Genomic DNA, 27,913 nt, shown 5'->3' on the forward strand with positions numbered 1-27,913 from the left:
TGAGTTACTCTGATGTTTATTTTAATGTATCTTAGTCCACACAGTTGGTATAAAATCAGGAGAAAGAAGCAAAAAAAGAGAAAGGTCTGGAGTCTTAGCATCAGAAGGGCACCGTATATACATCTACAGTTGGTGGCCAATACAAGTCATTGCCAGACAGTCCTTGGGGGCACAGGACACTCTAGACCCAGCAAGCCAGGGAACTCACAGTCCCAAAGGTCTAGACGCTTGTCCTGACGCTCCGACCGTGAGAAAACTGTGGGAGTGATGGAGGCTTTGAGATTTATTTATTGTAGTAATAACAACAGCCTAGCTAGGTACGAAAGCGGTTACGAACCGTTTATATCACACACAATTATTCAGGTCTCCATTCTATATTATGTCATCAAACTGTTAATCGAGTTTCCAGTGAGTGGTTTAAGTGATTAGTAATAACGAGGAATGGTAAATCTATAGCACCATTTCACAGACTCCTTGTCTCCAACTTCTCATTGAAAGGTGTGGCCCTGGTACTCTGCCTACAAGGACGAGTGTCCCAGAGCCACCAGGCACGTTTCTGCGGAGGGCTCTGATCAGGGCGTTTCGTCTGTGAGTGCTTAGGGCTCCACACAGAGATTCGGGCAGTGGATATGCCTGCGAAATGCTCCAGGTCACCCACAGCGTGAAGGCCTTCGGCCATTGGAGGTTTGTCCCCACACTTTGGTTATCCTACGAGGTTGAATGGGAGGGAGGTATCTGATTTTAGATGAAAGGGGCCACGTGGGAGATTTTTATGTCTGAGCAAAACAAAAGATGAAAACAAAAGCAGAGATACTGAACTTGGTTATAGTGTTAAGATGTGAAGTTCTTTAAGATTCAACACGAGGCTGACAGTCAACATAAAAAGCAAACAATCCTATGTACATATATGTAAAAAGTGTTATAAATAGGTTTTATAAACCATAGATATTATATACATCTTCAGCTGACAGCAACCCCCACTCAACCGCGTTCTGTTTGGTTTGACTTGAGCTGGGGTTTGGGGCTAGCTCTTTTTGGTTTGTTGGGTTTGTTTTCTAGTTTCTTTCCTCCCTCCCTGTGTACCCGATGCGCGCTCAGAGCCTAGACGGACGGTGCATCGGGCGCCTCATTCACGTTTCCGTAGGATCACGTAGATGATGCCACTGAGGAGGGCCAGGGGAAAGGCCACCCAGGCCAGGATGTAGGCGAAGCCATAGGAGTACTCAGTGTTGGTATGCCACTCGCTGTGCCTCACTGTGTAGATGGCCGCTGCACTCATCACGCAAAGACCTGGGAGGAGAAAGACGGCAGGTAACTGGGGGTTCACAGCGGACCGTGGCTCTCTGCCACCCGAACCACCCATGGGGCTAGACGGGGAGAATGTTCCTCCTCTGGGTGGACCTCCCAGTGCGGAACTGGGAGGAGACAGCTGGATACAATGTGTGAAAGGAAAACGAGCAATTCCCCCACTTCCAACCTTGGCCGCCCATGCCAAGACCTCTTCTGAGGGTCCTCAGCACACTTTCTGCCTCTTTCTCTTTCTCTCACTGCCACCCTCTCCCAGGCTATTCAAGATGGACAAGGGAGGACTCGGGCTGCAAGATAAGCCCGCCTAGCTCTTCCCAGAAGTGGCTGGGTGTGGATATGCTTGTGAGCCTGTGACCCGCTCTACAGACGGGCAGTGTTGTGCGTGACCAGAAACCAGTGGGACTGAACTGATGGTGCACCACGGGTGACGTCACAGAATAATAGCAAAGGCTTGACACCCTGCTGACCAGAGGGGACCAGAAGCCCTTAGCAATGCTGTCCCATGACCGGAGTGAGAAGGACCTATTGGTGATATGGGGCAGACAAAGTCTTGCAGTGGAGAGGGAGACAGGGAGGAAAACAGTGAGACTGAGAATCAAAGCTGCATGCAGCGGGAGGAGACAGATAAAGAGCAGCTAGCTCCCTTCCACTTGGTGACCCCAGGTCTGAAGCTCAAAATGTTTGGATGGGAGAGTAGCAGGCACACAGGGGGGTCAGGCCACCCCAACTTTTAGTACAGCCACCATGCTCAAGTTTGACCACCTATGCCCATGTGACAGTTGTGCCCCTCCACAGAGAGGGGTCCAATGACATCAGCATCCCAGCCTGGAGCTGGACAAAGGCAGATCTGTTCCCTGCTGAAAACAGAGCCTTTGAGGAGCTCTGAGAGACTATTATAAAGGCAGCAGCTGTGTGGGATTCAGGCAGCTCCAGGGCTCCAGTCCCTGGGCCACCTACAGCTAACCTCACTGCTATTTGAGTTGCTGACAGGCTGGACAGTTCAGCTCTGTTTGAATAAAACAGCAGAAGGGGGGTGATGTCACACAAGCCACCCTGATCAGATTGTCCTTTGGCAGCTCAGAGGAGAATATGCCCACTCAGGTTGCCCCCATTGGAAAAGCCAAACAATAGTCTTGGAATGGCTGTGGGATGGGACCTAGGACCTGCCACGACCTACAGAAAATGCACAGACAGTAAAGTGGTCATGTCACAGGAAGCAGGAAGCCATAGTACTACTGAGGGACAACAGTAGTTTGGATGTCCTGAGACACACTTGCTCAGCCTTGATCCAGGGTCCTCTGTTAGCTTGCCCTGTTGCTCCCTGGGCACCTCTTCCTAGGTATTTGTGACACCATTTGTCACCATTAAATAAAACAAACAGGAAAGGCGGGACTCACTCTGGAGTCCATGGCTTCTGCTATCTTTCTGAACCCCTTAATCACAGTAACTGGGACCAGCCTGACAGACATGGAGTTATACTAAAGAGACAACTGAGTCTCTCAATCAGACTGTTGAAACAATGGACCCCCAAAGAAAGCATTTCCCTAGAAATCTCATGTGAGAGAAGAGAAGGGCACCAGGAGGGGGAGAACTTGTCTCCCAGAAAGAGATTCCATGGGGTTCTAACGGCTTGTCAGAACATCTTCCAAGACGAGTCTGAAATTCAGATAATGATGGGTGAGTGGTGGGTGGGACCACACCTTGACTGGGGCTGCTTAGGTGTGCACATCCATGGCCCTCTATTTGAACTTTGGCTGTTACTCAGGACCTACAGAAGGACTCGGGAGAAAGCAGCTCGTGACCTCTTTGTCCTTCTTCCCGGCGTGGCCACACTGACTAGATCTCCTTTTCCTGTTTTTCATTTTTAATGTGACCCTTTTTAAATTGGATGCTTGAGGAAAGGTGGCCGGACCTGATTTGGAACACAGGCGTGGTCCCCAAGTTTGATAAGATGCCTACTTATCTGAGTTGATTTGGATTCTGCCACGGGGGCACAACTCCCTGGAAACCAGTGGGGATTGAGGGCCTTCCATGTGCCTGCCTGGGGCTGGTTTGCTGCAGGACAATACATAGCCCTCCTAACTTGGTGTCTGTGTGGTTTCCTTCATGCCCTTCCACCTAGTAAAGCCTGACCCAACACAGCAAATGTAAGGATAACAAACACGTTGGAACAGAGGCACTCTGAAAACAGAAATGACCCCAGAACCTAGAAGCAGGATCAGCATGTTCTCCTCTAAGGGGCTTAGAACGTAGAGCTCATGAGCAGGGTTTACTATTAGCGAGAAGGCCCTGGAAGACCTCCCAGCAAGGTCAGGGAGCTTTAACGGCTGCCCATCAAGTCCCCAGGGAGCGCCCACAGAGACATACTGCAGGAGGCTCTCCAGAGTAAAGCCATCTTGCCTGGAGGCAGACAAGCCCACTAAGGAGGTGCTTTTGTTATCCCTGAGGAAACTGCCAAGTCAAGAAGCATGTGATTCAGGGGTAGAGAGCCCGACTGACATTCTCACAGCTGGTTAAACATGGGACTCTGCATCTTTGGCTACACGGAGGGCCAGAATAGGGAGTGTGTCATGGTACCTAGACATAGTCGGGAGTTTATTCTCTGCCTCTCACTCCTCTCCAGTACCCTCCAGTCCCAGTCAATTGGCTAACACCAGACAGAAAGTAGGCATCAATGAAGCAAGAAACTAAGTAGAATCCAGAGACAGAACCGTAAGGTATTCACCCTGTGACAGAAGCTTCTGGGCCTCACACCATACATGCAGGCTACAGGGAGAAGGTGGAAACCTTTCCTGTGTTTGTATGTGTTACCGCAGTCTCGCGCACGCGCGCACACACGCACACACACACACACACACACACACACACACACACACATACACGATGGGGGTTGTGGAGAAAAAGAAAGACAGAGAGAGAGGGGAAAAGCTTCAGGATAAACATCCAATAGTCCAAATCATAAACATCCACCACTCTGGCACCATGTCCTTCAGAAGGTCCGTGTCCTGTATGGTTGTCACCATCCACAACTTACCAGCAAGGATTTGGAAGAATCCGGTGATGTAAAAGCGGCCGCCTTTGGTGAGGGTGAAGAGCTGGCAGAAGAACAGGAACAGAGACAGGACGCTGAAGATGACAGACAGGACCATGGTGGCCTGGACAGACTGCAGCCATTCTAGGGGAAGGAACACTTCGTTAGAAAACCTGGGAATGGCCAGGGAGGACCTTCATGGGCCATGTGAGGCCTAGGTGGCCTGATTCCTGAGAGCCCCCAAGCTGGTGGGAACAGTTAACGTCTGCACTTAGAATATCACCAAGCCACCTTTTCTTGCTGAACCATGGACATTTCTGGAAAGGGCTGTCGGAAAAGTATGTGTCACTGGGAGTTAAGTGCCATTAAAAACACACTGAACTGCCTTCCAATGCTTCTGGCAGATGCGCTGCTCAAACTAGCAGACGGTTCGTGACTTGTATAGTCTAGGTTGTAATTTTCCACTTCACAACACAAAGGTAATGCTCAGTCAGTGAAACCTGTAGTTCACACTTGGAATTCGGAGCCTTTCCTGACTGGCTGTGGGTCACAAGGGAGACAACAGCAGGGAAGGGCAGTGAGAGCCAGCACCCAGTCACCCAGCCACCGCCATGAGCAGAAAGAGCCCATACTGCAAGGTGCAGGGTGCTCAGCCATTGGGTAGCAAGTGTGTCAAACGCATCTTTGACTTAACATTAGTTTAAACTTACAGTGGGTTCCCTGAGCCATAACCCCGTGGTAACCAGGGAGCATCGGTGTGTATACGTGCTACAGGGTCTGAGCCTCGTCCATGACTTCCTAATATTCAAGGACACCACCCCCCACACACACACATATGAGTTTCTGAAGAACTTGGTGGAACCCCTCTATATAGTCCAAAAATAATAGCTCATAACCAATATTCAGGAGGTTGGCATCCCCCAAAGAGAGCCTAGGAATGGCTGTCTGGGCGGGGGGCGCTCTTACAGAAAGCAGGAAGAAAGTGCTAAAGACGAATGGGCATGCCATGTTCTCTGCCAGTTCCGTCCTTTTCTTGGTCAGTCTTGACCATGGTCTTTGGCCTCAGCACAGAGCTGTCTGTGGTGAGTTAAATCACCAGATAGGACCATGGCTTCTGTGTTCCCACTGTTGTCAACCATGCCATGCTTTCAGCCAATATCTCAACTTCCAACTGCAATTCAGGCAAGGGAGGGTATCCCCAGGTCAACATCTGCTGCAAGCTAGTCTGACTTTAGAAGAAATGCAGGAGGAAACAGGCAGGCCTGGGTGTGACAGGGGCACAAGGACAGTGTCCACCAGATGGGTTGTACCATGTCTACCCTACTCTCACCAAAGACGAGAACTGACAGAGAGGGCTTTATCTTCTCAAGCAGTAACTAGTTGGTGTGCAATAGCTTCAAAGTGCACACATCACCCAGCGGTGGCAGACATCTGTAATTCTAACACTGGAAGACAGAGGTGAGTTTCAAGACCAGCCTGAGCTACGGAGAGGGACCCTATCATCAAAAGATGCGTACACCAATGCTTAGCAAACATCCAAAGCTATGGTTTCTGGATTCTTCATAGAAGTTGAGCACCCCTTAACCTAAAAACCTGCACAAAAAGTGCTCTGAAATACGTGAACTTAAAAAGGCAACATACTAATGCTAATTCATGCACAAAATTATTAAACAGACTATATTAAACTATTTTCAGGCTACCTACACCATAATATATGAAATGGATTCTACAATTAGACTTGGGTCTCACAGTCAACACTGCATATATGCAAACATTAAAGGGTTTAAAAGCCTAAGTTTTCAGTATTTCTGGCCCAGAGCATTTTGGATAAGGGACATGAAACTTGTGATGATTAACTGAAGAAGAGGACCCTGCTGTAAGTTCTGAGCAGCTCCGGAGAAATCCTTCAGGTGCAGAACCAGTGAAGCACTTCTAGAGATCCCAATAAGGCTTTGCGGACTCACACTAGCAGCACAGGCAGACGGAAGGAACTCATGCTATATAATCTAGTCTGTTTGTAGTGAAAGCGATTTCCAGAGACGTTCCATGAGCTCAAGGGTCACATCCCTCCAGACTTGCCCTCTTTCACCATAGCAATGCATGCTGCTGCTTTCTCCATTCAGAAAGAAAACAGTGTCTGGGGGGCCAGAAGCACCCCAATTTCACGTCACACAGTCACCACTAACATGTGTGCTGTTAGCATGTGTCCTTTCCTGACGGTGTGGCTTTCTCTGAAGGCTCATTCTGCAATAAAGCTGATGTTATCATAATCCATTAAAACACTATCTACCTCAGTGAGATGACACAGAGGGCACAAATTGAAGGTCCAAATCTAAACCTGGAGCTGTGACTCAGCTGTGGCTGGGACGTGTCCCCCAGGGTGTACAGTCCTAGGGGGCAAGACTGGAGCAGACACTATGTGGGTCTCACTCTCCAGTTCTAAGATCTTTCACCAACACACTGTGAATTACACAGTGTGATAAAACTTGAAATTTTTATGTGTCAAATTTATACAAGTTGGAAAAGTACCGTGGTCTTCACTTATTGACTTTTGAAACCCATGATACAGGAGTGATCTAACCCAAAGCTGGCTCTCCAATCAGAACAGAATTGGGCATCAGGAGATATATTCAGTAAGCATTTCTTGAGCATCCACACTGGCTGTGGGGATAAGACGATGGAGAGACAGTTTTCAACCATAAGCACAAGAGACGGAACCCAGAGATCCACAGAGTAAGACCAACTCTATCCTTGGCCACAACCCATGTGAAGTTACTCAGGAACAGCTCTCTGAGTCAAACCATCCCAGCAAAGGACCCAAGAGATAAAACTAACAGAAATCTGACGACAGTTTTTTAAAAAGAGACCCTAACTAAATGATAAGCAAAATAAAAGATGAATGACAACAGACAAAAACACCGAATCTGAGCCGAAATAGAAAGGTAGCCAAAGAGAAAAGCTTCCCTCTTCCAAGCATGTAAACCACAAAGCCAAGATACAAGGGTCAAGGTTACCCCGACAACAGGAGCTGCCTCAGTGCAGCAGATACACAGGAAATGTATGTTCAAATGATAAAATCTATCAATTATTTTCAAGCTCACATGGGACAGTCTTGTAGACTGTGTATTTCGTATTGGGGGGAAGATGTCTCAGGAAAGCGGGGATGACCTAAGCATAAAATAAAACCAGGAGTTGGACATCAAAACCTAGCCAGGGTCAGGGCCAGGGCTACAGCTGGGAGTATAACGCTTGCCTTGCAAGTGCAATGAGCAGCGGCATCGAAAAATAAAACAGACACCAAAATCCATCTGCACACTTAACAGAGGATTCAGACGATCCTTTAATGGAGCTGAAAGGTAAAAATACCATCAGCAAAGAGGGACACTGTGTCAGATGCAAGAGCTGCGGCCAAAGCGGCCTTCAGAGGACAATGCCTGCCTCTTATGCCTTTACTGGAAAGATACTGAAGAAAGGGGGATTGGATTGTCAACTCAAAAAGCTGGAAAAACAAGAATGACATAAATTCAAAATTAACTGAGTTAGTGCAGATCGATGAAATCGAAGAAATATGACAACATGTGTCTTTAATAAAAACCAGGTGGGGAGAAGCAATCAATATGGAATTGAAGAACAAAAACCTCAACATTAATGATGTTCCTGGACAGAAACACTTGAAGCTGCAAGACTCCAATTTTATCAAAAACAATGAGCAATATGTTATTCTTGCCAATATGTTAACTGGAATTTGGCAAAATGATTCAAAACTAAACGTAAAAGATGACTGTAAGTTTACCGAGTGCTTGCCCAGGCTGCACAAAGCCCCAACTTCGGTCCCCAGTACTGAATAAACCAAGCTCTTCAAACATTCAAGGTCATCCTTGGCTACATAGTAGCAAGTTTAAGGCCAGCCTGGGTTATGTAACATGCTGTCTCAAAAACTTTTTCTTCAAAAAAAGAATAGAAGCAAAAAATAAAAAATAATAGCTAACAAAAAGTTTGAAACAAGCACCAAAACAACAAATAGATAAATAACAATATAAAACAAAGGGAAGAAAGCCAGAACAGTAAACGAAAATGACCAGACATCAAGCATAGACCTCCAGTGTGTGTCCATTACCTTACATGCTCTCTATTAGCAATACAACTAATAAAACATAGCTACAACATACAATTAAGATATTTTACATGCGAAGCTTATAAAGTTTTAGCAATTCAAACCATATGTTCTAGTCATGAACAGAAAATGGTAGAGTTGGGCAGAAGGAAGACTTCCGATGTCTAGACACAAATTCAGTGTACATTAAATACAGTCCACAAACCGTAAGGAAGGAAATGATAGGGGAGGTGTCATTTGGAGTTAGTCTCTAGCTCACGGATCCACAAGATTAAGGTTCAGAGGAATCAAAGGGTCAGATGTTAAATTAAAAAGCCACATGGATATGTGATTCACAAGTGATAAGTATGACGCCAGTAAATATATGAAGATACTCAACCCCACTAGATGCATGGGAAACTCATGAAGAATGTGATACCAGCTTTTATCTACCCAACTGTCAAAGAAAAGATTCTAGAGATAGTATCAGGTCTGGTGAGGGGGCTCAGTGGGTCAAAGCACTTGAAGAATCCAAAGTGGAAGGAGAAACCAGCTCCCAAATCTCCTCCTCTTATGTCCACACAGGTATCATGACAGGTGAGCACAGGCAGTAACAACAGACAGAATTGAAAGTTGATCACATTGCCTGGGTCAACAGGATACACACTGTTCACAGGAACAATGGCAACATAGCCTTTCATACCTAGAGAGCTGAAGGAATATATTTAAAATTTTCAATGTTTAAGACATAATGACTCAAAAAGTTAATGTCTGCATCTAGAAGTAAATACTTGAACATATACTCAACAATATACTTAAAATTTCATCAGCAAAGAATGGCTCTGAAAGTGAGCATGCCACCCGGGAACTGTGGCCAATCAGTCTTCAGAGGACAATCTGCCTCAGATGCCTTTACCAGGGAAATACTAAAACAGAGGGTTTAACTGTCAACTCCAAAAGCTAGAAAAACAAGAATGAAATACACCCAAAACTAACTGAGTTAGGAGAGATTCAGGAAGTCAAGCAGGATGCTCCGCAGTAGGGTCATTCCTCTCAGAAGAAATAATGAATCAGCGTATCTCCTACAATGTCTTACCTACAGTCAGTCTCCCACAATAATGAACTAGACTATCAACCTACAACGGACCTGCAGCACTTGAAAAATGACAAATTAAGATAGCAGTACCTTTATAAGAGCTCGAGACAGTAAGGAGTAAAATACGCACACATGTGTGCACAGAGTCATGATGTAAACACACCAAACAATAGTCCTTGCTACACTACATCCCTACAGAAAAGAAACCAAGATCTATCAGTCCCATGCCGGGAATCCCCCAGGAACTTCGGTTATAATGAGGGGGAGTTTGGTTAAATCTGTTCACTGGATCTGTATCTTCTGGTTTACTTTTCATTAAAAGAGAATGTACTCTTCACCTAAATGAAGCCTTCACATCCACAGACTCAACCAGAGAGGCAGAAGATGCTTTTAAAAGCTCTGCCTGTCGTGTGCACGCCGTCTTCCCTTACCCGCACTCCCTGAAGAGTACACGACCACGACAACTATTTACCCAGGCTCCACACTGCACTGCTGTTAAGCTATCGGAACACACAGAGTATGTGCAAAGGTTATGCACAAATATAACTACCCCACTGAGTGTGAGGAGCTTGAGTTTGTGAGGATTTGGGCATTAGGCTGGGAACAAATCCACACTTCATAATGAAAAGCAACTGGACATGTATTAGGTGAACATTAAACAAGTTTAAAAATTACAAGGTAAAGAAGATACGGCAGTATCAATAGCGAGGGTTGGGTTTCCAAAACTTCAAAGGACTGCAGGATTCTGGGCATAGAGGAAAGAGATCCACTTGTCATCAAGTGCCATCCATCAGGTGTTAACCAAGGACAGCCCAGGATAAGCAGAGCCAGGCCCTGGGGACAGCAGCCTCCATGACAGTCCCAAGACCGGCTCGGCCCACTGGCTGCTCAAAGGGAAAAGCCCGCAATGCCCTAAAAGGGCTGCCCAGCTACCCTACCATTTCTCTCAGCCAGAATCACTCTCAGACTTAGAACAGAGGGGTGGCTAGGGCAGAGGGGTGGGTGCTTGAGCCCATGTAAGAACAGGCTCAGGCAATGATGAGCAAAGCCAGGCTCCGCCTAGCAGCCATGTGTGTGTGTGTTCTCATTGGAATAGCCCTGAAGTGGCTCTGCTGCCACCTATTTAACTTGTCCCTTGACTCTCTGAGAATTGAATTGCCCTTCTCTAGCTTGATTTACTATCCCAGGTCATAGGGTTGCAATGATTCAGACTGCAGTGAAAGTCCTGTTAAAGGAGGGTACAGAAGTTGGTCCATGTGACTTTGGGGTTCAATCTCTTGGAAGGGGGAGGAAGAAGAAAAGGAAGGAGAAATAGGAAGGGAGGGAGGGAGGGAGGGAGAATCAAGCAAGCAATGGGAAAGAATGAAAGAACATTGGCAAAGAAAGTCAGCCCCACTCACACAGACGGTGCTAGCAGCAGAGAGACAACCTTTTATATGTAGTGACTGGAGGGTCCATCCTAGCTAGGCACCTCCATTCAGGTCACAAAGTGGTGTGCTGGGGACCACAGAATTTACAGAAGTGATGCAACCCGGGCACCAACCAGAGCTCCAAAAAGCGTTCTGACTTAATTTTGATTTCCCTGTGTTTTTCACCCCAGCACAGCAGCACTGTGAAGCATCAGCAGACCAGTGTCTGTCTACCCAGCAAGCTGACTGCAGTGACCTGGCAGATTAAGCTCTGGGGGGTCAGTGAGCCTCAGCTGGAAGCACATAAACCAGTGGGTGCGGCTGACTTATCCGATAAACCCTTATTTAGTAAATCAAGTGGTGGCTTTACTTTGGCCTCCAAAGTTAGTTTCCCACATTTGCTAGAGCAAAGCAAGAGGCTGGTGTTGACAGTAGAGAGAAACAGAAGCGGGGAGAAGGCTGTCCATCTGAAACTTGTTTCCAGTGAACTGCAAAGGCCGGCGTGGTAATGCCCTGCTCCCCACTAACTGTGAGCCTACAATAAATGCATATATAACTCAAGGAAACCTCTTGTCGCTCTCCAGTGCTCTCTTAGTAAAGAATTCAAAGGAGATACCTGGGGAATTATCGGCGCTCAGTCTAAGCCAATCTCAACCCTTGGTACTGAACCAGAGGGAAAAGCCTGCATGCTCTCGACAGGTCTGCTGCTCCAAGGAGATGCCAGGCGTCAGGGCTACAGACAACTTTCTGTTTGGGGCTGTGGCGACAGACAGACCCATTCCCCAGGGAACACAGAGGATGGTAGAGCTGGCTCACCCCGGCTTCCGTTCAAGGTCAGATTCCTGCCCAGAGACAGCTGAACAGAGAAGGAAATACATCTGCCCCCTCGACTATATTCTTAGCCCAGAGCCTACAGTCTAGATGGCGAAGGGCTCAGAAAACACCAACAGTTCATCTGCCTCTGTCATTATCAGCACGGAGTCAACCTCTACCCCTGACCTCCGGTTTCCCCATTGGGCAATTTGTGAATGGTTTTCTGATTCCAGAGAGAGCGCTCACCGGAGTCTAGAATGTAGCTGAGTAGACTGGTGACTTACTTAGCCTGCTCGATGATATGGGTTTGGTCTTCAGGGCCACCAAAACCAATTATAAACAGTAAGTAGTTACGTTGAAAATGTGAAAATGTAAGGTAGATAAGGTAGAACACAAACTGGGGACACGGAAGAAAGCCACCGGAGAAGGGGTAAATCACAAAGGCAGGAGTCAGTGCCTCCCATAGGCACAGTGCTGCACTCTTTTCAAAGTCACATGGCGACCCCCAGAGCAGGACCCCCACCCCCCAAATCTCCAACCCACCACCATCACACAAAAATCACCATTTTCCCTGATTTCTCATGAATGCCATTCCAGAACTCGCTGGATTTCCAAGCAGCCTCCACCCTCAACAATGTGGCCTCTGTTTACCCTACGCCCACCAGCTTGGTGGCCCAGAGTCCGGTGTGGGTCCTGTCCTAGGACCTCCGCCCCTACCCCAGCAGTTTGACTTGAGAATCGGGACTCAAGCTAACTTTTCCCATGACCCCTGTAGCAAGCATATCACATAGAAAATCAAGACGCGACCCTGGGGCTCGCAGAGACCGGGAAGGCTCACCTCTGCTGAGATCTTTGCAGCTGGTGATTACGGAGGTGTTTTAGTGGGAGCAACTTGCAGGTGGACATTAGTGGACACAAAGTGTCCGCTGTGGGGTAGAAAGAACCCTCACATCAAGGGACTCTAATGACATCTGACAGCAGGTCACATATGTCACTAATACAAAATTCCAAAATGTTAAAAATATCCAGAGCTTGACACAGTAGGGAGTTCTTCACCTGACTCAGAGTGATAGGTACACTGAATACGTGGCCATTCATCTTTGGGCTATGAATATAAGTTGTATATAAATATATGTCATGTTTAGATCTAGATCCCTCACCAACGAGAGTTAATGCATATGCAAGTGTTCCAACATCTAAAGACACCCTAAATCAGAGCCGCCTCCAGATGCAGACCCTTTGACTAAGATGCTCACTTCACATAAGCACTCAGTGAACTGCACTCCTAATTAAGAGGTTTGTGCAAGATATATCAACTAGTTGTACGCTCCAATACCCACGCTCTTCTGCGCACTGGGTCTTGGACTGGCACAGGGATTCCTATGTGCCCCTTGTTAGGAAGCTGGAGAAACAGGAAGATCTGCAGAAAATGTTTACTCCAAGACTTAATCAATAAGTTGATACCAAGGGGGTGGGATGGCATGAGTTTCATACTTAGGCATATTAGTCTCTCTCTCTCTCTGGACACTCACAGTATGTAGTGAATTACTACAGGCCCCAAGGAGTTGTGCTCTTGTTGAAAAAACAATAATAAAAGAATGAATAACTTATGAAGCTTAATATTTTTTTAAATCATTGACCATAGTACCCACTTGAAATCACTGAGTCTGGCCACAGAAGAGAGAGAGGCAGATTAAAGTGCACAGCGTGAGCCATATGAATGCAGACAGGGGGTGGCTGGGCTATCTCTGCAACCTTTGAGTTTTACAGGATTTCTTTATACAAGAAAGACCAAAATCCTCCAGCTCCCCCAGCAGGTAAAAAAGGCCACCATGGAGGTTACAGTCCCCACACTCACCAGGAACAGAATGCCACCCACTCTTTCCTATGCACAAAGCCCTTCTGTGCTCCCCAGGTCCCCTGATGATGTATGCAATCCCCAAGAGCAAGCTCAAGGGTCAGCCACCTCCTTGGGTCCACCTATATGACAATTACACCCTGGATGTGCAGAGGCCCTGGGACCTGTGCAGTGAGGACTCTGACTGTGTGCCCTACCTTAGCACAGGTGACTGGTAAGACATCAGGGCACCTGCCAATCTGCCCTGTTTGCTAGAGATAGACCAGTATAAGAGAGCATGGATTCCTGGAACTTCAGTGACTTCTTTTTCCACTGCAATGCACTGAAGAGCCAGAAAAGTCAACAATGTACTTGAATGCCTTCCCTGGCACCGTTTCAATTTGGAAACCACAGAAGGGAGAGGAGGGGGAGGGAAGATGCTGTGGCATGGAGAGACAGCTTGGCTAAGCCAAACCCACAGGTTCTCTTCACACTTGCTGCCTGCCCAGACCACGCGGTGGGAACCCTGGAATAGTCTCACTAGCTCCAGAGAAGCCACAGAAAGGAGCCAACGAAACTCCAGTCCTCCACTATTTGAAGACTTGTCAACAGTTGCTGTCACACCCCGTGCTGGTGCAAAGGTCACTTCTTGAGGGTGATCAATGGGACATAGTGAGCCCAAGTCTAGAAAAATGACACAGGGGAATGCAACCTGGAGTGATTGCCCCAGGAGACAGAAGCTGTGGACTGAACAAGGGAATTTTTCAAAAGACTCATGGGCTTTTTCTCCCATCCCAGGTTGCCCATCCCAAGATTCCCTCCTTTGCAGATCCCCATTAACCTCTATCCAAGGCTCAGCTCAGCAGTGTTCCTCCTTTGCCCCCTCTTCTGCACTTCAGCCTCAGGACCCTGAATACCCTCCCTCACAGATTCAGGATGTCCAATTGTAGCGATCCAGCGAGACTGGTCCCCAGGGACTGCTAAATCCAAAAGGGACCTTGCTGACACTGCTAATGAGCAAATCTGATCCTGGCTTCCATCCTCCGATGCCCCATCTCATTTCTATCTCCTGCCCCACAAACCTAGACATCATTTCTAACCATGCTTCCACAAACCCTACATCTAATGCAGCGCCTAAAGCTATGACGAGTCCGTCCCCTCCTCCACTCCTCCTACAGCCGAGCCTCTACCAATGTCCTACACTCTAATGTGGGTTGAATGTGGAACTCTAACAAGAAGGCCTGGCATAGTGCTTACATCATCGTTGTCACCAGGGCTGTCACTATCCGTCATCCCCGGTCTGGACCATCACAACAGTTCCTCACTGGTCCTTTGCCTTTCCCCGAAACTAATTTTCAAAATACCCACCCTCCACTGTGAACAAAGGGGCGTTTTATGACCAGTTGCTTCTTCCTCCTCGGGGACAACAGTCTACCTTGTTTCTTCAACTTTCTAAACACAACTTCTGCTCTCAGGATTGTTTCTTAATTATAACCAGGTCCCTCAACCAACTGTGAGCTCCATAGGGCAGAGACCTGGTCCTTCCTATGTCTCCAAGTGCACAATTTCTGGAACCAAGGCTATGGTACAGGAAGGCCTCCACATACATTAAGAACATGTGGCTGCAACTCACTAGTTTCTCCTCAGAGAGGAAAAACTTTTCTTGGAAGCGGGGTGCTCCCTATCACTAGCAAGGTAAACACACAGAAGGCTTATTGCAGAGGTGTCTCTAGACGGATGGGGAAAGCAGTAGAGAGCCAGAGGCTCTTGCATGCCAGCAGCTGTATTTTCAGCCCCTAGGCCCAAGCATCTTCCTCTCACATGCCCTCAAGTCAAGCCATGACCAAGCACTCTCCCTATTCCTAAAATGTAAAGGATATTTTCAGGACTCCAGGGAAACCCCAAGAATGTAGCTGATATCATATCTTGTGATACAGTATCATGCTAACCATAATAATTGGTTATTATGAAGCCGTGACGCACTGCGCTATCTGTGAATGTGCTGCACTCCTGGGCTCAGGCAATCCTCTCACATCAGCCTCAGCTTTTAAACAGCAAAGACTGTGTATGTTCCATATTAACGCCTACATACTGTCATCTGATTAAAAAAAAAAGTCAGGAGATCAAATATCACATCCCATTCCCTGATTCCTTTTCCTGCCAGAGAACCTATGAGATCCTGTAAAGTCAAGACCCATTGCTGCAGTGGAATTCTGGGTTGGTCTGGGGAGCCACAAAAATGTTATACTGTGAACCGTGAGCCCATAAATGCAGAGGGCCTTTGGGTTTCCTGAAGTCTGACCTGAAGCTGAGCCACAACAAGGATATGGTCTGGTGCCCTTGCCAAAATGAGTGTCATCACATGGCCGAGTGAGATGAAGTCTGGCATCATTTTGGAGGCAGAGACAAAAGAGACCACCAGGGGTTTTCGGGGGGAACTGATGCTGGCAGGACAGATGTTTTCCTGTTTCCAGCCCTGGCAATGCCACCCACAACATAGAGACTGCTGTGAGTTTGTTGCTGTCCTTTAGAATGGAAAAGAAGGACAAGGAAGTCTTACTGGCTTCAGGTCTGAGCCCCAGGCATCCTCTGAGACAGGGAGGTCCTCTGCAGCTGAGAGGGCCAATTTTGCCAGAGGGCTTATAGGCATCTCCAACCACTACGAAGGCATTGGGGGTGTGGTTATTCCCTTCATGTTCTGGGTTGAACAGACACTTTCTAAAGTCGAAGATGTGTCAAGAATGAGCATATTTTTTTTTGTCATCATGGCCCTCATCCTCCAACACAACAGAGCAATTCTTAAGTGGATATGAGTCTAGTCACACCAAAGGCCAAGTTCTTCTGTGCCTGACTGACCTCAGCTGTGTTCAATGAGGAAGCCAAGGCCAGGTTAAGCCCTTCTAACCCTCAGGCACCCAAGCAGCCTGGGATCCGACCCTTCTGCTCCAGATCAGGTTCACACAGATGAAATCTAGGTTTGGTGAACGCTTCTATGCATTTTTTAAAAATGGAAATTCAAAACACAAGGCACAGACCTGAGTCAGGGTTCCTCAACTCCTCACGGGGGCTTGGAGAAAGGCTAGCACCCACCAGAGCCTGGCACCCACCAGAGCCTGAGTTTACAGATCATGCTTATCTGAAAGCCACGGTCCCAGTCACCTCTGCCTCCTGGTGATGCTGTGGACACCACCCTCTCTGGTCCTGTCCACCATGTACCCTCTAATATAAAGTCCTTTTGGCAAATGTTTTCTGATTGCAAAAATAAAGGTCTCCAGGAGGAAATAAGTAAGGCAGAAAAGGTTTTTAAAAATTAAAAAAAAAGGTGTTAAGAATCAATTAGCCAGACATTTTTGGGGTTCCTGGTAAGATCTGCATGATGAATTCTTCTAGAAGAAAACAGACCCTGAGAGTCTAGGAGCAGACAGAGTTTCAGCAGAGTGGGGAGGTTGGAAGTGCTTCCAGAGACACAGACAGCTCTTTGCTGGAGTCTGGAAGACTCTTTGGACACGCCCCATTCTGGCCCCACTCCATTGTTCTGCTCTCTTCCCCTGTGATCTTGTGCTCAGTGCTCCCCTTGCCTAGAGCCTCTCCCAGACAGTCACACAGTTTACTCCAGGGTCATTCTTAAGGGGTCAACCTCCAACTGCTAACCCCTGCACCCCCCCCCCCCCACACACACACCCTCAAACACACACTGCAGGCCCTCAGGCTCCCAATTTACCTTTCAGGTTCCTGCATGACTCCGGATGCTGCCCCTCCCCCCATAACCTGAGCTCCCTGGATGGCTGCCCAATGCACCGTGAGCCCTTCTGCTCCCCTCTCTTCTCTGTGTCACACCATAGGTGCAACAACAGCTCCAGTGAAATGCTGGGGAGGGAGAAGAGTAAGGAAGAGAGGTAGGAAGTGGACGGAAGCAAGGAGAATTCTGAAGAGGGGTGTTTCCATCCAAGGGACAAGGGGAATGCTGAAATTCTATGATGAAAGGAAGAGCCATGGGTGAGGAAGAGGCCCTTCCAAACAATTCCCCTGGACCATGCCAAGGCTGTCACTTGGAAATGAAGGCCAATGGGGCCCCAGGAAGCTTAGAAAACTGAGCGATGGAGCCAGGTTTTATTCTTAAAAACTGTGCCCTGGATTGAGCTTGGAAAACCTATCCCAGAGGATCAAGTACAGATATACAGTATCTAGTCTGAAGCCGCCTTGGTGGCTCTGACATGCGGGGAACTGTGACTACAGACATCAGAGGATGGGAAGATTTATGAAAAGGGCCTCTGAGAAGGAGGAGGAGTGTACATAGGGCAGACTCCAGCTCTTGGGAAGGCTGGGCGGTGGAGCGCTGTCCACCAAGATACTAGAAGGTAGGAAAAAAAAAATAGTCAAAGAGGGAGGTGCAGGTTGACTCTGGAAATGGTGACTTGGGTGGGCCCTCTTAAACTCTGCAGAACTCTCTGGCAGGTGGCCGAAAACAAGTCTGACATTTGGAAGAGAGGAATATACTGAAAAAAAAAAATGAGGACTCAAAGGTACTGACAAAGGACTCTCAGATTTCACTATACTTGAGGAGGAAGAGGGAAATGGAGGAAGAGAACAAGCAAAATAAGGGAAAGGAAGGAGGAAGGGAAAGAGATGGAAGAGGAGGGAGAAAGATGGAGGGGGAGAGAGGGAAGGAGGGAAGGGACAAAGGTGGAGGGGGACAGAGATACGGAGGGAGGAAAGAAGAAAAGGAACGAGGGAAAGAGAGAGAAAGAGGGACATTTTTGACACAATCCTACTCCATTTCTCTGCCTTCTTGTAAATGAGCAAGGTATGATTGGTAACTGAGCTCCAACAAAAGGAAGAAACAAACATGTGCTTCCAGGCACATCCCATCCAAAGGGGCAAGGGTGAGATGGCTAGAACTCCAGCAGCCTTTACACTCATGTCAGATGAGAACCAACCCCAAAATATGGCAAAGAAATGAGCTAGAAAGTATCTAACTCCCTAAAAATGTTGTGATGGAACCCATGTATCTCCCAAGGCTGCTGTGCTCTGACTTCATTGGAAGAGGGGTAAATAAACTCATTTGCAGCACTAACATTTGAAGAGGTTCTACCCAATGGAGTTAATCCTCACACTAACCAGAACTCGAGCCAACTGGTCTACCATGCCCCGTCTTCTTGCAGTAGGCCATTGTCCAGACAGAGCATACCTCCCCGCTTGCCTGTATTTACTTAAATCCTGCCTGCCCTTTGGAGAAGGGATCATATTCTGCCTCCCACTGTAGACTGCCCTTCCACTTCCTCCTGAACTCAGGCACGGTTTGTCTGCCCCCTCTCCTCGGGCACCTGGCCTGGTGTGTCTTAACAGTGAGTGACTCATGCCCCCACACTCAGTGAGCTTCAGCATCAGCAGGGGCAAGGTCCCTGACTGCCAAGGCCAAGAGCTCCTGAGCCTTGGGGTGGGTCCCACAGAGCCAGTTCACCTCTGCCTACTGCAGGGATTGAGCAGGGCAGGGGCCAGAAAGTAAGTGAATCAGTGTAGAAAAACCTGAGAGGGTAAGAAGGGGTTGAGGGCCCATGAAGAACATGTAAAACTAGACCCAGCACAAAGAGATAGCTTTGCAAAGAGACGTGATTCACCTTTGGGCTCGATAGGATAGCTATTGGGCTGCCCAGAGTACACACTAGCAGTCCACACCCATATAGCAGTGGCTTCTATGACAACAGAGCAGCCCCACCCCTACCCCGGAGAGAGAGTAGAGCTTTAATGACCTTTTAGAGAACGAGCAGGTTGGAGCTAAAACAGTGGCTTGTGGCCACGGTGTCCCAGCTACACAAGGGAGCTGAAGGACATGGAATCCCTTGAACCCAAGAATTCAAGACCAACCTCGGTGGCAGAAAAACCCCAAGGGGAGGTAGGAAGCCTGTCATATAAAGGGACATTACGTGCTTGGAACACAATCTTATCAAATCACTATCAATAATGATTACCTCAAAGAGAATGCCTCCAACATTCTAAGAACAAACACAACTCATTTAATTCGGAGAACAATTATACACACCGTTCATTCAAGAAGGTAGCCCAATGCTTTCAAAGTAACTTTGTAACTCTCTGTTGTGGCATAATTTATCACTGGATACCATGGACCAGGCAAAGCAGGCCCAGGGGACTGATCCCTTGGAGCTTAGTCTGTAACATGCTGACACACCTGGAAGGCCTCAGCCAGGTAATTACTACTTGGGAAGTGTAAATGGAAACTCCTAATTCAGAATAAGTCCAAGTGGAAGCAAGCCCAGCTTCTTGGGGCCTTTTCTGAATGCTTCTAAAGCCTATTATTGTCGGGGCTATGACCTGGGGTTCCCAGAAAAGCCATCAAAGAAGACTTGGAACACATTAACAAACTGAGCAGAAGCACTGTGGGATAGCCCAGGAAGATGGAGTTGTCAGACACGGAGAAGTTGAGAAGCAAGTTTCCTCTTTGAAACAGCACCAGTGTCTCTTTAATATGTGCTTCTGGCACCGAGGAACAGCTATTTATTGTGCAGGAAGATGCAGTGTGGGCCAAGTAACGGGTTACCCAGCTGTACCTTCCATTCTCTCTAGCAGATGGGCTTGTGCACAGCTTAGCAGTGCCTCTGCCTCCTCGTTTCAGCTGAAACTCAGGCGGTTTTAATATGCCTGCCAAAACTGTTCCCTTCCGGGCCTGAGAGCCTTGAATTCTGTGCCAATCCCACGTGGCCAGATGCCACTTGGGGACAGCGCCTGTGGACACCAGGCCCAAGGGCCCAGAGAAAGCTGACTTTTGCAGGCTGTCTTGCCCCTTAACGATCACTAGGCGTCAGTGGTGAGGCAAAAGACACCCAGCCTGAAAGCGCAGGGAACTTCTGCCAGCCCTTAAGGCTGAAGCAGTTGAAACCTGATTCTGTGGCTTTGGGGGACCAAGAGCAGTCTCATCTCTTTCTCAGGCACTCGTGAACAATATTCATTTAGTTGGTCGCCAACTCACCATGCAACCTCTAGGATGGTTTCAATTTAGTGTGCCCCGCACCCCCAGATGAAGGACTACCCATTTCAAAAGGACTGGGGTCTTTGTTGTGTCCCCAGCTCCAGAACTGGGAAATTGTAAAACAGCCTTTCGCCTCTCCTCCCTGTGCATATGTTACCAGGTGCCGCTGAGCAAAGGTCTTTCATTTGCTACACTTCAGCCTACTCTATAGGAAGGGAGAAATCAGCGAAGGAACTGGACTGCACCTAGCTGAGAGTCACTTCACTGTCTGACCTGTGGGGCTGGATAATAACCAATCCCTCTCACTGACTGTGGCATCTTCAACGAAACATAAGAGAGCCGTTTACAGAAAGACGGAAGCCGTCCTTAACTGGCCTTTCAAAGTCAGAATTCCAGGTCTTCCTGGGCCCAGGACCCATCCTTGGGAACATAAGATCAAGCCTTGGCAGAAATCTCATGACTACACCTCCACCAGAGCTCTACACAGCTGCTGAGCACTCCCAGTGGTCCCTCGATTTCAATCCTCAGCCTGGTTTCCAACACCCCACAGTCAAAGATGGTGAGAGCGTAGGAGAAATACAGTCTGTGATGGAAGGTCTACAGTCTCAGCTTATGATGCTAAATGGTACCACTGAGGCCCAAGACCTAGGAAGGCAGTCTGGTAACTGGGATGAGGGCAAACCTGGCCAGACCATCTTCAGGAAATCTTAACTGTCTAACGCTGCAGTGGGAAGATGCAGGACATTTCTGATGGAGACGGTCACCAAACCAAACATGTCTGCAATATCACCTGTTGCCATGGGATCTGCTTTAGGTGAACTGGCATGCTACCTCCTCTGTTTAACTGTGTTCGAATTGCTTGACCCACTTCGAGCATTACACAAAGCCACAAAGCGATTAGAGCAAGCTGAGGGCGTGGCTAAGGCAGAGTCACAGGAATACTGAAGTCTCCCTCATGAGACAACTGGCCCTGCCTCTCAGGTCAGTTTCACAGACCTGCGACACATTCCACCCCACCCAGTAGGGGCTTTCTAGACCAGAGCCCCAAGAACTGATGTTTTCAGGTGCTAAAGAAGAGCCCTTGGGACCACTGGAGCAGAGCGCCAAACTAGTCTCTCACCGTTCACTGACGACGCGGAGCAATGTTGGACAGATCGAGAGATGGATGTGGTACAATTCTGCCAGAGATCAGTTCTGTGTCCATTGCCCACGAACCATTCCTGGAAACAATAAGACACTCCCATTAGTGAAGCGGCGAGGAGAGGAATAAATAAAACCAGCAGGGTGAGGATAGCAGAGCAGCCATCCTCTGTAGGCCTGCCCCACCCCACTTGGTGAGACCAGCACAGGCCACTCCTCAGTCTGCCTCACCCATCACCTGGAGACCTGACCCCACCCCTACCCCACCCCACCCCCAACCCTGGTCCTTCCCCCGCAAGCACAGGCTACTCCCTGGTAAAGTTAACAATTGTGACCCAGGAATGAGAGGTGCCAGCCTGACACAGATATTTGTAGAGTGGGAGCACTGTCTTGTGTGTGAGAAGCACTTTGGAAGTAGAAAGCTCTTACACACACACAGATACCCACACATGCACAGGCTACTGCATGAAGAGGTGGGTGGCATAGTAGGAACGAGACACTTGCCCAAGGACAATGTTCTCAAGCTCCACCGCAGCACGTGGACACCTCCTGGGAGTCATTCCTAGTCCCAACCTCTATAAGCCCACTTCTTCACATATTTATTTCTTGGGTGAGCGTGGAGGGGTCAGGGTCTTAGGTAGCCCAGGCTGTCCTCAAACTCTCTAGGTAGCCAAGGATGACCCTGAGCTTCCAACCCTTCTGCTTCTACCTCAGGAAGGGCTGAAATTACAGGTATGCACTACCATACACAGGTTCATGCCAAGCTAGGATCTGAACCCAGGCTTCACGCATGCTCGCCAAGCACTGAGCCAGCGGAGCTTATCATACCTACTGCTATCAAGATTAGCATCAACCATAGTCACAATTAAGATCCCGTTAACAATAAAGCAATCTACAAATCCCAAACCTACTTCTCAGAACCCACACTTCCACCTTGCCTTACATTAAGGCGTTAAAGCCGGAAGCATACATCTTCATAGACAAAAACGTAAACTTAAAAGAATTAATCCACTGTGTTTGACAGTTTCCTAACACGTTTTCCCTGCCCAGCTCCTATCAGTGGAGGGCAGTCCGGCAAGATACGACAGGCCTGCTGCAATACTGGCCAGAAACTTGCAAACATTTTTCCAGGTAAGTCGATTTTAACTTGATAACTCCAAGTCCTAACGAGTTTTATAAAAGAAACAGCTCGTCTGAGCTATGATTTGGGGAAAGAAGATTTTCGAAATTGCCCACTTAGCTCAAAGAGGCTACGTCAAGGTAAAGAAAGCAGTCCAATCTTATCAACCGGAGGCCAAGAATCATGGATCTGCCCTGCAGTCAGTCCCTTTGGCTTAAAGGCCTGAGCAGCGAAGTTCTTCCCGTCCTTGCTCACTTCCTATCCTACCCCTAAGTCTGGCCCGACTTTCTCAAAGGACTGAAAAGAAGCGGGAGGTCAGAAAGTGCAAAACCAAATGTCCCTGGGCCTCTGCGATAGATGTTCAGCCCTCTGCAAAATCATTCCAGTTTGGCACTTGGAGAAGCACCTGGGATTCCAGAGTAAGAATAGCTGCCGCCCCTCGAGGAGCCTCCCCTGCCCGCCTGCACTCACGCTGACGATGGTGGAGACGAACAGCAACACTAGCACAGCGACGTGGAGGAACAGGATCCCCAACAACAGTAGGAGCATGGTGACTGGGAGTTGGGCTCGGGCTTGGTGGAGCGGTGCCTGCACAGAGAAGGAGGCGGGTGTGAGGCCAGTGGCCCTAGCCCGGGGGCCCAGCTGGCCGGGAGGGGGCAGCAGCCGCCATCCCTATCCCCGCCCAGCGTCCGCCCGCGTTCTAACATCTTTTGCCTTTGGAACAAAACAAGCAAGTGGTACGCACGTCTCGATCACCCCAGGAGGCGCGCGGAGGAGAGGAGTTTCCAGAAGGATGAGCCGAGGCCACACGGGGAGCCTCTTGGGGCTCGTGGGACTCGGGAGGCCACAGAGGCTATGTCCCTGCCCGAGTCACAGGGCGGATTCCCCCGAGGGCGGGAGGTTCAACGGGTGGCGCCAGGATTGTAGTCAGCGGCCTGGGGTCGCCCGCTGCCTGAGGCTGGTTTCCCAGACCCCAGCGTGCCTCGCGTTCCGTTACTTGCCTCCAAGTTTCCACCGGGTTTTGCCAGCTGAGAGGAGCCGCCCCGCCCGGGGATCGGCCTAGACGCTGGCAGCTCCCGGATCGGGAGAGCGGGCGGGCTGGAGGACTGCCCGGCTCCGGAGCTTCCCGCGCGCGCGGGGCTCCGCGCCTTTCCTGCGCCCCAGGGGGCTAAGGGTCTTGAGCCCGGCAAGCTCCACGCTCCCCCCACACCCCACAACGCTCCCACGGACAACTAGGCTGAGCCCGCCGCGGGCAGGGCCCCTACGTGTACCCTGGCCAGTTTTCCACCCCGAGTGGATGCGCCAAGAGCCCTATCCTGGGGTGCCACTGACTGGCGGGAAGGAGGTTGTATCAAATGGCTGACTGAGTCTGAGAAGTCCCGCAGGTCAGAGTTGGCGAGACATGTTTCTGCGGTCCGGAGATCCTATCCCCCCACCCTTCACAGATTTTAGAGAGCTAAAGCTTGGGTGATCTGATAGCGAATGTGTACAGCTATGAAAGACTGGCTGCAGCTGGGTGGACCAGTTAAGGACAGAACCTTGGGCCAAGGAGACTTCAAAATAGTTTTGACAAGTATTCTGTCCCAGACACTCCATTTTCCTCCCAAGGAACACATCAAAAACAAAAACCCAGGAATGCACAGATGATATAAATAGGATTTTTTCCATACTTTCCAGAAAAATTAAAATGACATCGGATGGCTTCAAGTAGCAGGGAGCAAGAGCAGATAAGGCCCGTGGCTAGGATCTGAAGGGCCAGAGGTCTGGGATTACATCCTAGGTATTTTAACAGTACATCTCCTGGAAAGAATCGCGTGATCGCCCCAGCCACCTTCTATCCAGACACTGCCACCACCCTCGGTAGGCTAGAAAAGAAGCAGGCAGGGGTCTTGGAGCTCCCGCCACAAGACGGCCCTGTGGAGGGCTGAAGCCCGGTCACCACTCTAGGCGCACTACCTCCAGACGATGCCCAGGTTTATCCCCCACCTCCTTCACTTTCCCTACCAACTTACTTGGAGTTCAAAGGGACAGCTGTCTCAGAGCAGAGTGGCCTCAGGCACAAACTCCGGTGCGACCTCTGGCTTGCTGGCGACAGCTGTGCTGTGGGGTTGCGTGCACGCAAAGCAAGGGGGCAGTGGGAGGCTCCCGGCGTTCCCCTTTAACGGGAACTACGCCCTGTTTGCGTCGCTGCAGAAGGGTGTGTCCCGGGGTCAGCGTGTGCGGGAGGGCGGGCCTCCCCGAGGAGAGGGGGCAGGCGGGCGGGGCGCCGACTGCCCCAGACAGTTACTTGGACTTAAAGACACCTCCGGAAAAGCAGATCTCTGCAAACCCTCTACTTTTTATTCGAAGCTGGAGCCCCCTGGGCTTCTCACTTCCCACCTCCTCTAGCTCTGTGGTACTTAGACCCTGTTGACCAGTAACTCGTACCTTCGTCCCCCACTCTCAACCTACATAAGTAAAGCTTGCCCCGCATCATGCCGCATGTGCACAGTCTGGGCGCACCCAAGCGGACCATGCCTATGCGGGGACTGTGGCTAGATCCCCTCTCCTTCTGGCAACCGGGACCTCTGGGACTTTGCACACCTGGCTTCTGGATCTTAATTGGGCTTGTCCTCAGAACACCCATCCTGGCTATGCTATCTCTATTTGTACCTAGAAAGTGTGCCGGCTTCCAGGGATTCAGGAGACATATCTAGAGGACCCTGCTGGGACCAGAATTGGCGGGGGGGGGGGGGTCACTGACAAAGAGACAAGGAGTCCTAGGATCTGGCTCCTCCTAACTTTGGCAAACCCAGATTACAACCGCATATAAGCTTAGGGTGAAGTTTGCCTGAGGCAATCTGGCCTAGCTCCCAGTCTTGGCTGGAGTCCTGACCACGGGGGTAGGGGGTGAGGGAACTGGCCATCTGAGGAGGTGCGGAAGAGCGGAAGAGCGGCCAGAGAAACTAGCTGATTCATAGCCGCCTGAGTGTGGCCCTCCCAGAGTCATAGAGGGAGAGGCTAGGCAGCCCTTGTTGGAGATGTGCCCAAGTAGCCATCAGATCACCTATGTCAGCCGACTGAGCAAGGAGCCAATACGTTAAAGGTCTCTGCCCGCACATCCACACCCTCCCTACCTATTATGAGTCGTGTGTCATAAAGCCCTAGATGACTCAAATAGTTCCATGTTATTTTGTTATTTGAAGGTAGTCATCATTTGAACGCATTGTCTATTCTTGCTTATTAAATAAAAAATGAATTTGAAGGACTCTTCAGACAAGGATCTTTTAAATTTTCTTAGCAGATTAAAGAGAACACTCGTGAAATTCTTATCCAAATGACCCGTCTATGCCGGGTGTTCAACCTGGGCTTGGCACACAGCGGGACGAGAGGAGCTGTGGGGGCCGTGGCTGAGGTCGGGGCTCTGTGCTCAGGCACACCTAATCAGCCCGCTTCCTCCTGTTGTGAGCGTTCCTTGTGTTAGTGTTTTCAGTGTCGCTGGGAAGAGCTATTTGCGCCCGCACTGAAGGGTGTAGTGATCCATCAAGAAGACATGCTCAGAGCCCTTAGCGGTGTGTCTGGAACAAAATACAGGTCCAGGCCACAAACGCACCACTATGATAAGAACGCCACATTTAATATTCACAGCCCTACAAGGCAGGCCTATCTACCTCCGGACTACAATACATTAGAATGTCCAGAGTTATACAGCTACACGAGAGTGTATGTGACCGGAGAAGGACTGAGAAAATGGAGCTAAGTCTTCTGTTTTATGGTCATTTTCATGTTGAGTGTGTCCTAGAAGTCACTGCACTCTTACTTACTTAAAACCCTGTTTGTTCTGAGCCTTTTCGGTGGCACTGCATTTAGCTCAGGATTCTCTTCCCTTCCTGTTAAGGGAGCTTCGAAAGGCCGTCTAATATTCATCTGGGGGAGGGGACGGTTGTAGGTGCATCCACACTCTGCCCTTCCCACACTCTGCCCTTCCCCAACTCTGTATTTCAGTCAATAATCGCCTGGGTCATAGCCACACCAGACCCAGCTGCCAGAAAGGTGACCCCATCTGTCCCTTGCTGCCTCTTGCTTCCTGGCCAGCTCCCAGTGCTACAGAAGAAATGCTACTGAGGAAGTACTGTACAAGCATGGCCACACCCAGAACCTGCTGGCCACAGGTGGAAAGGGCCATGCCCCAGCCCCGCTGACCCACTATGCCATTACTGCTGCTTGCACTACGGCAGGGGCATCTAGGTCCCCCTTTCCCTTCCAATTTGGATGTATTCAGGTTCGAGATGCTCTCAACCCACTCTCTTGCTTCCCCGGTCAAATACCCATCTGGATTTTAACCAAGAACTTAAGGACTCCCGAGTTCCTGTCGCTTTCAGTACCTATGTGCTGTCTCCATTACAGTCATTTCCATTTGCAAGTTTCAGTGGACGGGAACTGAGCCGCGCTATAACATACAACACCACCCAGAGGCATCATTTGCCAATAAAACTCACCAGAACAACAGTGTACCGCCTTCCTCTATCCGGATTTCTTTGCAGTCAAATGCAAAGGGTGGAAGGCAAGCCCTGCCCACAGGACAGCAGATGCCCACAGCTGCCACAGGTCTGAGCTCTGCTGCTTCCAGCCAGGCTCCCTGAGATGTTCTCTGGTGGAGCTCCCTGTAACTGAAGCTGGACTAGGCGTCTTTCCAGTTTATTCAGGGGCCGGTCCAATGCTGGGATATGTCATGGTGGCCTGAGAGATTCTCAGCCTCTACTATTTAAAGAGACAGTGTCCACTGTGTAGCCTCTGAAAGAGAGTGATCCCAAGAGGCCCTGCAGGAAATGAAGAGCTTGGAATGAATTTGGGATGTTCCTGAAGCCAAGAGTCCAGGGCTCCTCTCCCTGGAAACACTAGCCTATCTACAAGCAAGGAGGTCCAGTCCATTCTCAGTAGGCTCTCAGTAACTCTGTGGTGTCTGCAAGATCAAAATCTACTGTGCAATGGGCATATGCACACAGCATTAACTGCAAGAAAACAAGCATCCTTCTACAGCACTCCAACGTGGCACAAATCACCCCCTCAGTGCATCACACCAGGGAACCGAACATGGATGT

At 49.1% G+C, this 27,913-nt stretch overlaps 1 protein-coding gene across 2 annotated transcripts; it reads right to left on the reverse strand.

Annotated features, from left to right (window-relative positions):
- Positions 1-27,466, reverse strand: Pmp22 (peripheral myelin protein 22). Of its 2 annotated transcripts, none has more exons than XM_048448251.3 (5): positions 27,311-27,466; positions 23,304-23,420; positions 21,693-21,792; positions 4,343-4,483; positions 1-1,290 (listed from the first exon to the last, which is right to left on the reverse strand). In XM_048448251.3, exons 2-5 carry the CDS (start codon positions 23,379-23,381, stop codon positions 1,127-1,129), a joined length of 483 nt encoding a protein of 160 aa, XP_048304208.1. In that variant the 5' UTR covers positions 23,382-23,420; positions 27,311-27,466; the 3' UTR covers positions 1-1,126. The 2 variants fall into 2 exon arrangements, with proteins under 2 accessions (XP_048304208.1, XP_048304207.1); XM_048448250.3 differs by lacking the exon at positions 27,311-27,466 and adding an exon at positions 24,845-25,003.
- Positions 27,467-27,913: the final 447 nt, after the last annotated feature.

Source organism: Myodes glareolus, chromosome 9, assembly GCF_982192425.1.
Source record: "Myodes glareolus chromosome 9, mMyoGla1.1, whole genome shotgun sequence".
In the NCBI taxonomy this organism is placed as follows: domain Eukaryota; kingdom Metazoa; phylum Chordata; class Mammalia; order Rodentia; family Cricetidae; genus Myodes; species Myodes glareolus.

What these genes read in the sequence shown, in the direction of transcription:
- Pmp22 (XM_048448251.3), bottom strand. Translation starts at nt 23,381, where the DNA reads ATGCTCCTACTGTTGTTGGGGATCCTGTTCCTCCACGTCGCTGTGCTA. An exon ending in TCGTCTCCACCATCGTCAGC is followed by an intron (nt 21,793 to 23,303) that starts GTGAGTGCAGGC and finishes TATTGTTTCCAG; the next exon opens with GAATGGTTCGTGGGCAATGG. An exon ending in CTCCGCGTCGTCAGTGAACG is followed by an intron (nt 4,484 to 21,692) that starts GTGAGAGACTAG and finishes TCCTTCCCCTAG; the next exon opens with AATGGCTGCAGTCTGTCCAG.